Raw genomic sequence first — 14,603 nt, 5'->3', positions numbered from 1 at the left:
CAAATGCTTAAAAATGCTTACGCTATTGAATGCTACCGCTTGTGCCGCCGGGCATTGATAGCATGACGGATAAAGAGTGCCATGTAAGGGACAAATGATATCATAAAAAGACATGCTGAAAGCAACTTTAATGTTAACCCTGCCAAACTTAATCTACTGAGTTCTGCGTGACAAGCCATAGATGCGCGCACACACTCTGATAGCTTGTAAAAGGAAATGAGTAAGAGAACAGGCCAGAGTCCCAATGGTGTTTCTTACTGGTTGTCAGAGGTGTAATTATTGGACTTTTTCAAACATATGCTCACAAACACCCTGAACCGCAACACCGTGGCAGCATGAACCCAGTGCAATTTCAAGAGAGTGGAAAATCATTAATGATTTGAAAGTGGTTTCCTTTCCTTCTATGATCACATAGATCTGAAAATTGCTGCTGCTTGGTGTTAATTATCCTGCCATCTTGCCTGACACCTTCTTTTTTCAGCCGTGGAAGTTGTCATATCAGGATAGTATTTTCTGCATGTTAGTTTTTTTCAGAGGGCAGGAGAAAAGGGAAAAAAAGTGGAAAAGAAAAATGCTCAAAGCTTGAACAGCTTGCATAAACTTCGCCCGAGCAGTCATTAATCCTGGAAGAATGGTAGTTGAACAAACAACCCCTTGGTGGCATGATATTCTGCAAGTAAATAACAAGAATCCTGCACACAAAGGAATGATGTTGAAGGGCTTCATCAAATAATGAATCATGTTTTTCTCTCCATAGCGCTCATCGCTAATTGGGGGCCATTAATTTGAGGTTGCGTATGAATTTTGCGCTACCATTTGATGTTTTTTTTTTTTTGATCGATTTTTGATTTGCTATTTAAAAGTGGATTTCAAGAAGCATCTGAACTGATGCCAAATCTCCAAATTTGTGTTAATGGTGGAACTCTTCAAATATGCTTTTAGGAACCCAAAAAACACATACATTCAAAGAATATACTGGGTTAAATAAACTGTGAGTTATATGCTTTTATATTGAATTACTTTCATTGTAAGTCTATGGAGTCAACATTCTGCAAATAAAAATGCACACTGCTGTTTCTTTTTTTTTTTGGTTGGAAATAAATTAATCATTTTGTTCAGCAATGATGCATTAAATTGACTAAATATTAAACAGTTGTTTAAAACAGTATATATATATATATATATATATATATATATATATATATATATATATATATATATATATATATATATATATATATATATATATATATATAATTTTTTTTTTTTTTTTTTTTTTTTTTACAATACAATTTGCATATTTGTAGTGTATTTTTGATCAAATAAGTGCCTTGGTGAGTATTAGACTTCTTTCACAAAAATGCTTACTGACCCAAACTTTGGAGTGGTAGTTGTTTGTCTACATCATAATATTAAGGTTTAACTACTTTTCTAGGCTCACAAAACTAAGTTATAAACTTGCTAAAGCTTGTTCATCTAATCCTGTCAATAATCACTCAAGCATATATAAACACTTTTCTTTAGGAGTGACGAGTGGCAATGAATCCTGCAAATTTTTGTTCGAAAACTAAATGGGGTCAATTTAAATCCTATTTTTACGAGCACATTACACTAAACTCATCATTTCTCCCAACCCAATGACATGTTGAATTGATTTTCTGTACTGCTCAGCAGCATTACAAATGCTGTCAGCGGAGTTTAAGTTGTCCTAACCCTGAATAATATTCATTCAATGCTGTCAAGTCTTTTCCGCTCCATTGTTTGTGTGAACAATAAGATCGCATTTCTCTTGTATTCCTTTCTTTCCCTCCCATAATTTCTGCTCTGTTTGCTTTCTCCTGCAGGCCAGTACCATCTTCAAATTGTCAACATGAGTTTGGAAGACGACGGCCCCTACGAGTGCCAAGTGGGCCGGTCCGTGAGCAGCCGTGCCATCGTATCCCGCACAGCCTGGCTTAATGTGCAGAGTAAGCAATCCCATCTTTTACCACCAATCAAGGAGAGGGGGGTGCAAATGGGGAGAAGCAGCACGCTTTAGGCATGACAGATTGCTCAACCAAGACTGCTAATGGCTGCGCACGCACTGAAAAGGTGACACGCGGTGGCAAACCTAAACCTGTCACCATAGCCACATTCAGGGTACTAATGAGCCGTGGAGTTTCTCTGCAGTGTGGTGGAGAATCCCTTGCGCTACACTTCAGATAAAGTCCCATTGGTCACACAGGTGTATGACAGCGGTGATAGCACGCATTAGTGGTGTGGCCAATTAGTTAGCGTGCTTGGCCACAGTGGATAGGGCACTTATAGTGGGCAATATCTGAGACTTTCCTGCATGAACAACTGGCTGTTGAGAGATCCTCCTGTTCATGGGTGATAACTTTTTCCCTCAATTTAGGTTCTTCTTTAAATCTGCGGTGAAATATAACATGTCCACATGGGTTTCACTTTGTCCTTTGTTGTAGAAACCTTTATAAAGTCGAGTGCTGCTATGGTTTCAGAGAGGGAAATGACCATTTTGGAAAGTTTCACTTTTTGACCAAGTGCTGGATTTCTCACCATATTTTTGAGTTTCCAGGTCAGTGCAATATATCGGTTTGTGACTTGGCTGTGATTCTCTTTGTATTGCGTGAACCTGTGAGGCCGAATCGCCCTGGAGAATTCCTGAAGGAAATTCCTAGAGAGAGAACGAGTTTGACTTTGTGTCAAATTGATTTCAGTGAAAGATGCTGGTAGTTATTGGTTCAATTCTGTGCTGGTGTTCTTTCCAATCAGAGTAGAAATTGAGGATCGATGGAGCCGTTTCAACATGTCAATTCCTTAAGCACTCAAGCTCCAAAGATGCTATAACTCAACCGTTCTTGACTCGTTTTGATTCAAACGTAAGTGGGAGACAGAATCAGTGAGCTGCTCACTTGAGAACAGCTTAGATTGGATCATTGTGAGCGAACTGATGAATCTAGTATCATTTGGACAAATGAATTCTTCAGTGGTTTTTAACTGATTAAAAAAATGTCTAACCACACACACACGCACACATATATGCATATATATATATATATATATATATATATATATATATATATATATATATGTATATATATATATATATATATATATATATATATATATATATATATATATATATATATAGAGAGAGAGAGAGAGAGAGAGAGAGAGAGAGAGAGAAGAATCATTAGAAGTACCATCAATGTTTATGAAAATGTATATAGATTTATTTTGCATGTATTTTATTCTTTTTTTTTTTTTTTTTTTTTTTTTTTTTTTCTTATGGATATATATGAATTTTTGTTTTGTTTGTTTCTATTCTGCTATGTACAATGCTTTGGCAATATGTACCTTTGTATGTCATGCCAATAAAGCAATATGAATTGAATTGAATTGAATTGAGAGAGAGATAGGCCCACGTCACACCAATGTATCATTCCTTCACTTTCTAGGCTTCTCCCACAGATACACTCTCTAACACGTATGTAATTTTCCTTGTTTCACACTCTCTCTAACTTTCTGTCCAATCTATCCATCCATTGCTCAGTCCCTTTGGAGTCTCTGTCTTTTGCTTTCCTTCCATCTCTTCTGCCTCCTGTGGTGGGAGCTAGCCCATATGTCTAAGGCAGGGGGTCTTGAAAGCCCCTTTTCTTCACCAGTCATCAAGCATTCACTTCCTCTTCTGTCCCAGAGTGTGCGTGTGTGTGTGTGTGTGTGAGTATGTGAGTGTAGTAATGGAGGGCGGTTGCTGTGGTGACTGCCTTTCTTTTGCCTGGGAAGGCAGCAGGTTTTATTGACAGCTATGGAAAGAGAAAGGGCAAGACAGTGAAGATGGTTATGGGTGTAATAGAATCTCACTTTCACACACACACACACACACACACACACACACACAAAACACACTTCTGCATCAGCAGTAGCAGGCCTCAGTCACTCATTTATCAAAATCAACAGATGGGTTTATATTGTGTTTGGGTGTTTTATAGGGCTGTCAATTCACACATTGATTTAGTGCAATTTAATTATTTATAAAATAACAGCAATAAGAAAAAAAAAAGTATTTTATATAATTTATAACCATTACTTACTAATTGTACAATAAATTAAAATTAAAATAACAATTAAATATTTAATTATTACAAATTATATTGAAATAATTTATTACATTATTTAATATACATGTATAATATTTGTAAAATATATTTCTAAATAAATCACACTTTTTTAAATAATTATTTTTATATTTATTGTTAAATATAATTGTTAATCCTGCCTCCCATACTCATTTTTTTTTAAATTTGCCATTTACCATCAAGTGTGGTATTGCCAATATATATATATAATATGCATTTTTCTTATCTTCTTAGTCAAGCCAAGTTCTACAGTAGATAAAACAAACAAAATATTGACTATACAAATACTAATGTCTTTGAATGATCTCCATTTAGAGGCTTTTCTTAGCAAGGTTTGATCTACGTATATGTTAATAGGCATGTCATTGAATTAATTTGATTACAGTGTTTAAATGAGCCCTGAAAAATGCAGGGCATTGCTCTCGTTTTTACTCATTGTTTAGTGTTGCCACATGTAAGTGATATATTAAAGGATCATTTTTGTTTAGATGACGTTCTGAAATGGATGTTCGCAAATGCGAGTGTTGAAGCCAGTAGTATTTTCCCATCCATTACCTCACCATTGCACCCATTCGGAGCTGGATTTTTGCTGTGTCTGCTTCTAATCTACCTCAGTAAATCCAATCCAAATGGCATAATGTCTTTACAGATGGGAGTGGTGAGGCGGGGGAAAAAAGAGAGAAAGACAGAGCGAGAGACTAAAAGATGAGGCAGGGTCTTAATTGGATTCTCTCTGTCCATGTGATATGTTTTATAATGGCCTAATTCAAGATGAATCACCCTTGGCTTGCTAAAAGCTAAGCGCGTGGCCACAGCATCAATAGCTATCTCCACAGGCACTGCCCTGAAGCTTTCTCAACACTTCTGTGTGTGTGTTTTTCCTCTTTGTTGCACACAGAGAGAAGATAACCACGGATGTCACTTCAAGTGGCACCTTCTAATCCTGAACAATAATGCGGCCATGTCCTTTTTCTCCTCTGATCCCGACTAGCCAATTTAGCAAACCATTGTTAAGATTTCACCAATGCACACAGGTTCCGATCTGGTTCAAAGGCTAATTTATTTTTTTTTCCACCTTAGTAACTTTACATTTTTTCAAATAGTTAATTATGGAAACCTGTTTCCGTCTCCGAGTTAAAAACACCACTTTATATTTCGTAATTTTGTGTTTTTATCTCACTGTTGCATTTTAATTTCTTGTAATTAGATCTTTACATATCACATATCACAGTATGTCACTTTCTCATTTAAGAACTGTTTATTTTTTTTAATCTGAGGTGCAAAAAGTTATGGTTTCCATAGTTAAGCCTTTGAATAAATGTGAGGCATGTGTTGGTGCACTTGTTTTGTGAGATTGTTTTTAACATTATGAATATTATTTACTAAAGTGTGGAGCAAATATAACCACATTTCTGAGTCATTCTGTACATATAAAATATTTTAATTAACTTTGGACAGTTTTGTGCCATGTTTATTCTATAAAGTGGTGTTAAGTTTTTAAAAACACATTTTTTTCATTGTAGAACTTTTTTTTTTTTTTGCCAAATTTCATGCTCTCTTGAAAATGTTTCTGCATTCCATTTGAGGATCTTGTTTTGTTAGGGGTTTTTTTATGTAGAAGAATATACACTTGTTATGAACATCTGTGTTTTTCTGAGTGATTTGGTATGTGGGAGAAAAGATTAATGTGTTAGAATACATTAGAAATGATTTAATTTCTATATTTGTCAAAAGGGAACTTTGTTAACTAATATGCTTTAAGCAGCCAATAGGGTTCTTAAATCAGAAACTCTCCATATGTTCACAATTTGCTTTATTATTCTTAGAATTATTGAAAATCATGCAGCAGTAGTAATGATACAAAACAATATTATCAGTGCTATAATTATTGCCGTCTAATGAGAAAAACTTCTGAATAAACATGTTTTTCATGAGTTTAAGTAATGACAGAAAAGATCCAAGCTTCATTAGGTAAACAAACCAATTTGATACTGTTTGGATGGATGATAAATAGATGCATAGATGTATGGATAGCTGGATATATTCAAAAGAAATATGTTGTGTAGTATCATGACAGACGGCTCTCTCTGCCAGCTGGACTCTCTTTCCCTGATGAGAGTCACTCGCCATGATTTGGGTTTTGTTCAGGCATCTCTTTGCCGCCCACATTCAGTGTCTGAGTCATGAATTGTGCCACATATACGTGATTGTCACTCACATTAAGTCAACTGCACATCCTAGCTCTCCTGCCTGGAGGTGTGTGCAGTTCTTTATAGCCTCAGACTAAATAAAAATTCAAACACATATCCAACATGGCTTTCTCCAAAAATGGTGAAGCTTTAAAGAGTCTCAGCATTCGGCTGATAACAGCTTCTATAGGGCTCCAGAGTAATTAGTCATGTGACATTAACAAATAAGATGACTGGCTCAAAAAAAATTGTTTATTTTATTTTACTGCCTACGAGGAAAGATGGTAGCATGCAAAACTGCAATTGCAATGAATGGGAATGCTAACAGTTAGCTCTCTTGCTGCTATTATATAGCAACTCAGGAAACATTTTAAAAAGCTAGTATTTCAGCTTATAATATAATATAATATAATATAATATAATATAATATAATATAATATAATATAATATAATATAATGGATTAAAAAATGAACATTACCTAAAAATTTGCCGGTAATAGTTTGCCTTTTAGTATTTTAGTTGTTAATGTAATAATATAAAACAGTATAATTATAATAATTATTATTATATTCACATAAATAAATAGCTAAAGTTAGTCATTTAGTAACGTTGTTAATATAATATAATATAATATAATATAATATAATATAATATAATATAATATAATATAATATAATATAATATGAAAAAGAACATTACTTAAAAGTTAGTCATAATAGTTAGCCATTTAATATTTTAGTGGTGAATAGATGTAATATAATAATAATAATAATAATAATAATAATAATAATAATAATAATAATAATAATAATAATAATTATTATTATTATTATTAATATTAATATTATTATTATTATTATTATTATTATTATTATTATTATTATTATTATTATTATATTTAAATAAATAAATATACTAACAAACATGGCTTAAAAAGCTAAAGTTATTTACAGTTTGTTGGTAATAGACCTTGTAATATAACATAAAAACCGGTGTATCTTGAGATACAAGTATCATTCGTTATGTTATGTTCACCCAGCACCGAACGTGTCCAGCAGGAATTGTGTTATTTTGCTCTGGGACAGGCTATATCAAGAGGCTGGAGCACACTAGTGTCTGTTTGAACCGTGTGTCGTGTAGGGAAGTGGGCTTGTGTCTCTAGGTTATGGTGGGAATTGGATCAGATACTATTTTGTTTATCAGTTGTCAGTCTGATTTACGTAAATCACCTCTTGTTCACTGAGTGTTCAAAGTGTTTATTGTCATATGCGGTGGGCTAAAAATGAAAAATATAAGAAAAGGAAAGAGAGAGAAAGGGTGAAATTGCTGTTATCTCTCTGGCCTCAGCTGCACCTGCTGCACTCTTCAGACAGGAACGAGATGGGAAGAGATGAGAGGAGAAGTGCGGAGCGAAGGAAAAGGTGGAAAGATCAGAAGTATGAAGACGTGAAGATGAGATGAAATGAGAGAGGGTATGAAAGAGAGAGAGAGAGAGAGAGCAGAGGAGGAGAAATGGGTCTGCTTCAATGGCTCTTAGCTTCAAAACTCACACCTGAGCCCATGTAACTGTGTGTTATGTGTGTGCTTGTGGATGAGTGTATTCAAGCCTTTTGAGGCATGTTTGGTCAAAGCTTGTTAACAGACTATGTTTGCTCATGTGTGTGTGTGTGTGTGTGTGTGTGTGTGTGTGTGTGTGTGTGGACACCACAGAAGTTGTGACCATATGAAAAGATGGTCTTCATTTTGAGGCAGTGTTGGGTTTAGATGAATGACCTTCCTTCTGCCTCAGCTAACTTACCGTTTAAGAGTTCAACTCTATTCAAATATGTTGTTTCTCTGGCTCAAAGTGAACCTGACACCAGCTGACCCTGTTTACTTTACTTATTGTGCTCGATCGATGGTGTGTCATTCCAAGGGAAAACGGCTAGGGTTAAATTTACCATTTTACTCCATTTAAATTCTGCAGTTTTGCATACTTTTTGCTTCCCTAATTCAATCCAAATTCAAGGGTTTGGCTGATCATGTGATCAGAAAACGTCTGTCCCTTTGAGTAAACCCATTCATGCAAAATCAAACCACTTGTATGTGTGTATAGGGTCCTCATCTCATGTCCCTGTACATAATTTGACCATATTTTCTGAAGTATTCTATTCATTATGTGTGAAACTGTTTAATGAGGGTACAATTACAGAGTGCACCTTTTAAGTAGACATCACTGTTGTTGCGGCTTCATCTCGATAACCAAACTGCATCAACATTCATTTACACATGTGATGTGCGACTGATATAGAAGTCCATGTAGGAGGGAACTGTTTTTGTTTATTTCTCCAGAAAATGTGTCTATTTGTGCACCAGAGACCTTGATAAAGAGCATCTGTGATAAAATGATTGCCTTTTGACTATCTTTTCATTCACTTGGCTTTTTGCATGTGTGAATTGGTTTGGAGGAAAACATTTGCATGTTTATATGCTCATTGAGTGTGTGAGAGAGAAACCGAGGGGTTTGTTCATCTGTTTGCGCTAATGAGCCTCTTATCTTCCTTATCTGTTCATCCGTCTGCATTTGTCTAATGAATCAAATTTTGCAGCACAATATTTCCCGCCTGAGTGCTCGTGTGTGTTCATATCTCTGTTCTTGTGTATGTGGATATGTACTTGTGCGTGTCTGTGTTTTCATTTGCTTTGTGCACGTGAGTGTGCATTTGTCAGTGGAGGAGAGGTCGCAGGAAGTATGCAAGACGACTCAGGTGGGCTTCTATGAGGTCATAAGTTTGCCTGAATAACCATTGGTTGTCATGTTTCGGATCTCAATGCTGCCAGTAACACACACACATACACACACAAACACAGATACGCACATCCTTAAAGAATCCATTTAAAAAAAGGGTCAAACATGGCTCCGGGGGGTGAACAAAATCCTCTTGTAGTGAACCGATGCGTTTTTGTAAGAAAAATATCCATATTCAGAACATAATAATCAAAGTTTAAATAACACTCTCCAACAGCAGAATGGTCTAATTTATAGTCAAATTAGAATGATATCTTAGTTTTACCGGCAATATATATAGTTTGTGATGGCATTTTCTAAAAATATGTCTAGATATGTGACAAGTATGACATCACTGTGGTGAAACACCTTGGTTTTTACAGGCTGCCTTTGCATTGCTATTGGTTTTGTTGTTGTTGTTGTTGTTGTTGTGGGAAGCACATTTTGACTTTTTTAGCTTTGCTCTATAGTGTACACTGAGCCAAAAGTTGATTGAGTGAGAATGAGGGATGAAGTGTAAGACACACATAAAGAGGAGAGAGAGAGAATTGCTTTACCTGCTTGCCTCCTCTGTGAGCTCTCCATCAGTCTTTACTGGGAAATCTATGTGCCTGAACAATGTTTTCTCTAGCACAACAAGTGATGAGCCTGGCTTCATCTGCAGAAAACTAGAGACAGAGAGAGAGAGAGAGAGACCAAAGGGGGCGATGGCGTCAGTGAAAGGAGAACAGAGGAGAAGAGAAAACAAATGCATCTCATTATCTAAGCGGGCTCCTCTGCAGTGCTCTCCTCAGCCATCAGTGTCCACACAGCTCCAGTTGCTTGCTTTAAATCAGTGTGAAGCCCAAGCCTTGCCCCATCTGTCTCGGCATGAAGTCCATCACTCCTCACCGCCGAGCTGCACACAGCAATATCGCCCCCTAGTGCTTACAAACTCCAGGGAGCAACTGTCTACCTGAACACCACTGCTGAGGCTCATTACCATGTGCCAATCCTCACAAGATATTCCTTCAGTTTATTTGTTAGGGGGTTTTCTCATAGTGAAATTAAGTTTTTGATTTTGAGTGCATTGGTTATGTAACATTGCCCCTTTTAAAACTGATGATCATGTCATCCAGCATAATTTGAGAACTTTCCACAGAACACCTTTTGCCCAGAAGGGAGCCATAAATAGTAGTAATTATCATAAATGATCTTATTTACCTTTGACTGCATGAAATGATGTGCCTGAGAAGGGTAAATAGATCCATACCAGTAGGTTAGCTCAATACTTTTTCTGTTAGATTTTGAATATGGCATCACTGTGATGAAACACCTTTGTTTTTACAGGCTAACTTGGCATTGCAGTTGTTTTTTTGCTAATGTTGTTGTAGGAAGCACTTTTTGCTTGGGTTTTATTTATTTATTTTATGCTTTTTATGTTTTGCTGTATCTCACCAAGCCAAAGATGTGTTTTAGTTATTATTCATTTATTAATTTATTAGAAACATATGTAAAATATATATATATATATATTTCAATACTATATAGATTTTAATTTTATTTTAATTTTATATTTTTATAATATGCTATTTATCGTAGTGTATATTTATATTTTCAAATATATATATATATATATATATATATATATATATATATATATATATATATATATATGTGTGTGTGTGTGTGTGTGTGTGTGTGTGTGTTGAATATATTTTTAAGATTTATACATATTCATGTTTTTTATGTTTATATTTTATTTTATTTTATAGAGAGGTAGAAACAATAAGTTCTGTAAAGTGCATATAAACAATGGATATGGCATAAACATATATATAAAGTTTTTATAGCTAATTTATTTTTAAGTTATTTTATCATAATGCTATTTTCTTCTTAGCTGTTGCTGTTCAGATTCTTACACAGAAAGCATTCATACTTTATTGTCTAAGTTAAGCGTTTAATGCACCATTTGCTGAGAATGTGTTCTTTCTATTCAGTCTTTTAACTGTTTACATTTTTCCCTTTTAATCGTTCAGCTTTTTGGTTTTGCACCGTCTAGGTTTTTTAATCCTAAAACGCTTCCTGAGTGAACAGCCTTAAGTCCATAAGCAGGATTTTATGATTTCTCCTTACACATTGTACAACCAAAAATGATCCTGTTTCACACTTTTCCATCCAATATCAAGCTCACAGTGGGTAAACTTTGCTACCAGGGTAAACCTGGACAGTGCCACATTTGAATTTGATTCGTTTGAACAGAGCACAAAATCAGATTTTCACTCTCTCTCGTCAAAAGTGCCGGGAAGAGCTCTGTAGCCCCGAGCGATGCAGGGGAAAGTTGTGCAGCGGAGAGTTGAGAGGGAGCGTTTTGATCGGCGGCGTGCACGTCTCTTCTGCTGGAGGTGATTTGCAGCACTGTTACTGCTGCACTGTTCTTTTTTTTTTCTATCCCTATAAACAGAGCGCTATGCTAGATTAGCATTTAGTGCATTTCCACAGGCGTGTCGACAGCACAGGGGCCGTGCTTCATCATCCGTCGGTGATTCACACAGGCGTTTCAATTGATAATGAGAGGGTGCGAGGCAGGGGAAAGCAAAAGTGCTCTGATAGAAAACAACCAAGAAACACTGTGAGGCTCTTTGTGAAGATCAGTGTGTAGAGGTTTGTGAGGCTCTAAGTAAGATCTTATTGGAAAATTGTCCCACTTAAGTAAAAGTTGTCATATAGCATTTAAAGAGCCATAGAACCACTGCAGACAATACACTGCATGACCATCTCATATTGCTCATATGTTCGACCTCGAAACATATTGTTTAATATTTGTTCCAAAGCATTAAACAATTAGGATAAAGTGCATCCATTTGCTAAGTAATGTTTGTTTTTGTCTTTATTTAAGCGCGCATGGGAACCATACAGATCTGACTGCAGTTATGAAGTAGTAATGTGAGTTTTAGATAAAATAGATAGCCAAAACAAAGCGAAATTAACCATGTAAGATGCAAAAGGCTTTTTTTAAAGTTGCACCAGTGGATGAACATAGTGAATACATATTTTACATAACCTGTGTAATTTATTAATGTATGAATTGTATTCAATGAATAATTGATAGATCAAGCCACAAAATTGGAGTTATTTGCTTTATTGGTTTATTTTTTATTAAGCGGTTTCTCATGCTCACCAGGGCTGCATTTATTTTGTAAAATACACAGGAAAAGCAGTATTATTGTTAAATATTGCAGTTTAAAATAACTGTTTTCTTTTTAAATATATTTTAAAATGTAATTTATTCCTGTGATGTAAAGCTGAATTTTCAACACAATTATTCCAGTCTTCAGTGTCACATGATCCTTCAGAAATAATTTTAATATGCTGATTTGCTGCTTTGCACTGCTTAATATTTTGTTAATGAAAATCTACATACACAGGTGTGTGTATATATATATATATATATATATATATATATATATATATATATATATATATATATATATATATATATATATATATATATATATATATACATACAGTGTTGTGCCTGAACGCGTTCATTGAACGATAGTTCATGAAGTCGTTCATATTTTGGGCGAACGTGAACTGAACGTGGTGTATTAATGCCTGATGAACGTTACTCTCAACTCGTTCATTCTGGTGCCTGTGAAAGGCACGCTCTCTCATGTTAACTTCGTTCAATGGGGTGCCAGATTTCTATAGAGTCTTCCAGGCGAAAACCCGGCTAAAAACACACCGTAAACGGGTCTTAATATGTAGCGGAAAAACACCCAATCTGGCAACACCAGCCACCAGTGTCACACTGCCGTCCGCCGCATGCGTGACGCGTCATCAAAAAAAAAAAAAAAAAAGCATGCAGGCGACAGCAGCATGTAGCAAGAAGGCGTATCATCATTTAAAATAATTTTATGATGTTTATGACAATATCGGTGAGAATGGGAGACAAAGCATTATAGCAACAATGGGGAAATGCTGTCCCCTCAATGCTAATGTAAACCCTGGTTGGATAAGGATTCAAAATTGGATATGAAGATTAAATCTGACGCATAGCTTCATTGTTAAAATTGATAAAATAATTGCTGTCTGTGATTCTATATGGGCTGTGGCAATAATTTTGAAAAATAATAGCTTGCAGCAACATATGGAAAAAAAGAACTATGAACTAGTTCATTTTTGGAACTTAGTGAACTTAGTTCAAAATTTTGTAGTTTGAACAATGAACTGAACTAGTTCATTTTAAAATTTGTGAATTGAACTTTGAACTAGTTCATGTAGAAAGTGAACTTTCCCAACACTGTATATATATATAGAGAGAGAGAGAGAGAGAGAGAGAGAGAGAGAGAGAGAGAGAGAGAGTTGACTATAAGCTGGACACACTAATATGAATGATAACTCAAAGAATTGAACACTGAAAAGTGGGAAGCTATTACTTTTTGAAGACTTCGAAGACTTACATCTTTTCTTCCCTGTAGATGATAAAACCGGTCTAAATCTGTTAGATTTACACTGAAGGATGGAGCAGAGCCATTTCTAGAGAGCATCAGAGAATAAAGACTTGAAAGTGGAGTCTTGATTTGGCCAAAATGCCTTCGCAGCCACATAGCAACATGCTAAAAACCTCTCAGAACGTATCTGTGCTCCCATTGGCTTGGGTTGTGTCATTGTGCATTTTCATTATGTTCAACTTTGCTTAACTTCATCTCCCTCTCTAATGCTGCCTCAGATCGCCAGCCCTCATGGAAAATGAATGACTTCTGGTGGCTTTGTTGCTGCAGAGCGCTGTCAGTGTGAATGCGTTTAACATTAATGAAATAGCATTTATTGCTTTAGTCAGGACACTGTGTAAACCAAACGCTGACTCTACCCTTACAGATGAAATATGTAATGTTTTCACTGATTAAATTTCTCCTATCCCGGTTTAATGTACAGAGTCAACTTTACTGAGCCTCTAGTTCTATTTTCCCCTAAAGGGAATTTGAGTGTAATTTGTTTTGCAGTATTTGGAAATTTGGCAGTGCGTTTACCATATTTTTTTATTTATTTATTTTTTTTTTTAAATAAAAAATACAGTGACATTGTGAAATATTACAATTGAAAATAGTTTCCTTTTTAATATATTTTAAAATGTAAATTATTAATTGATCTTCAGAAATCTTTCAAATATGCAGATGTTGTGCTGAAAAAGCAGAAAGAAAACATTTTCTCAGGATTCTGGTCCGAACCTCAGTAACAATGTGTGTGCTCGTTTCTGCTCATGTGTGTGTGTTAAAGCTCTGAAATATCTCTTCAACCAGACACCAAATGAGTTCACAGCTTGCAATAAAATAATATATTGTGACAATCCCCTGGCGGTTAATCTCTCCTCACCTTCTCTCTCTTGTCTAAGTCCCGCCCTCACAGCCGTACATCCAGCTGGAGTCTGATGAGCCGTGGGTGGAGGGAGATGAATACACGGTGACCTGCATCACTCCTGATGCAAAGCCTCCTGCAGAAATCACCATGTTCAGAGGTACGCT

The 14,603-nt window shown here is 35.5% G+C and overlaps 1 protein-coding gene across 3 annotated transcripts in view; it reads left to right on the top strand.

Annotated features, from left to right (window-relative positions):
• Window positions 1–14,603, top strand: part of nphs1 (NPHS1 adhesion molecule, nephrin) — a 64,305-nt gene that overhangs the window by 16,124 nt on the left and 33,578 nt on the right. For all 3 annotated transcript variants that reach the window (XM_052615817.1, XM_052615816.1, XM_052615818.1), the window contains 2 exons: window positions 1,845–1,967; window positions 14,474–14,596. In XM_052615817.1, the coding sequence (XP_052471777.1) occupies window positions 1,845–1,967; window positions 14,474–14,596 (246 nt within the window). The remainder of the gene's footprint in view (window positions 1–1,844; window positions 1,968–14,473; window positions 14,597–14,603) is intronic.

Source organism: Carassius gibelio, chromosome A15 (assembly GCF_023724105.1).
Source record: "Carassius gibelio isolate Cgi1373 ecotype wild population from Czech Republic chromosome A15, carGib1.2-hapl.c, whole genome shotgun sequence".
NCBI lineage: Eukaryota > Metazoa > Chordata > Actinopteri > Cypriniformes > Cyprinidae > Carassius > Carassius gibelio.
Note: the sequence above shows the minus strand (reverse complement) of the source record. Positions and strands in the feature narration are given on the sequence as shown.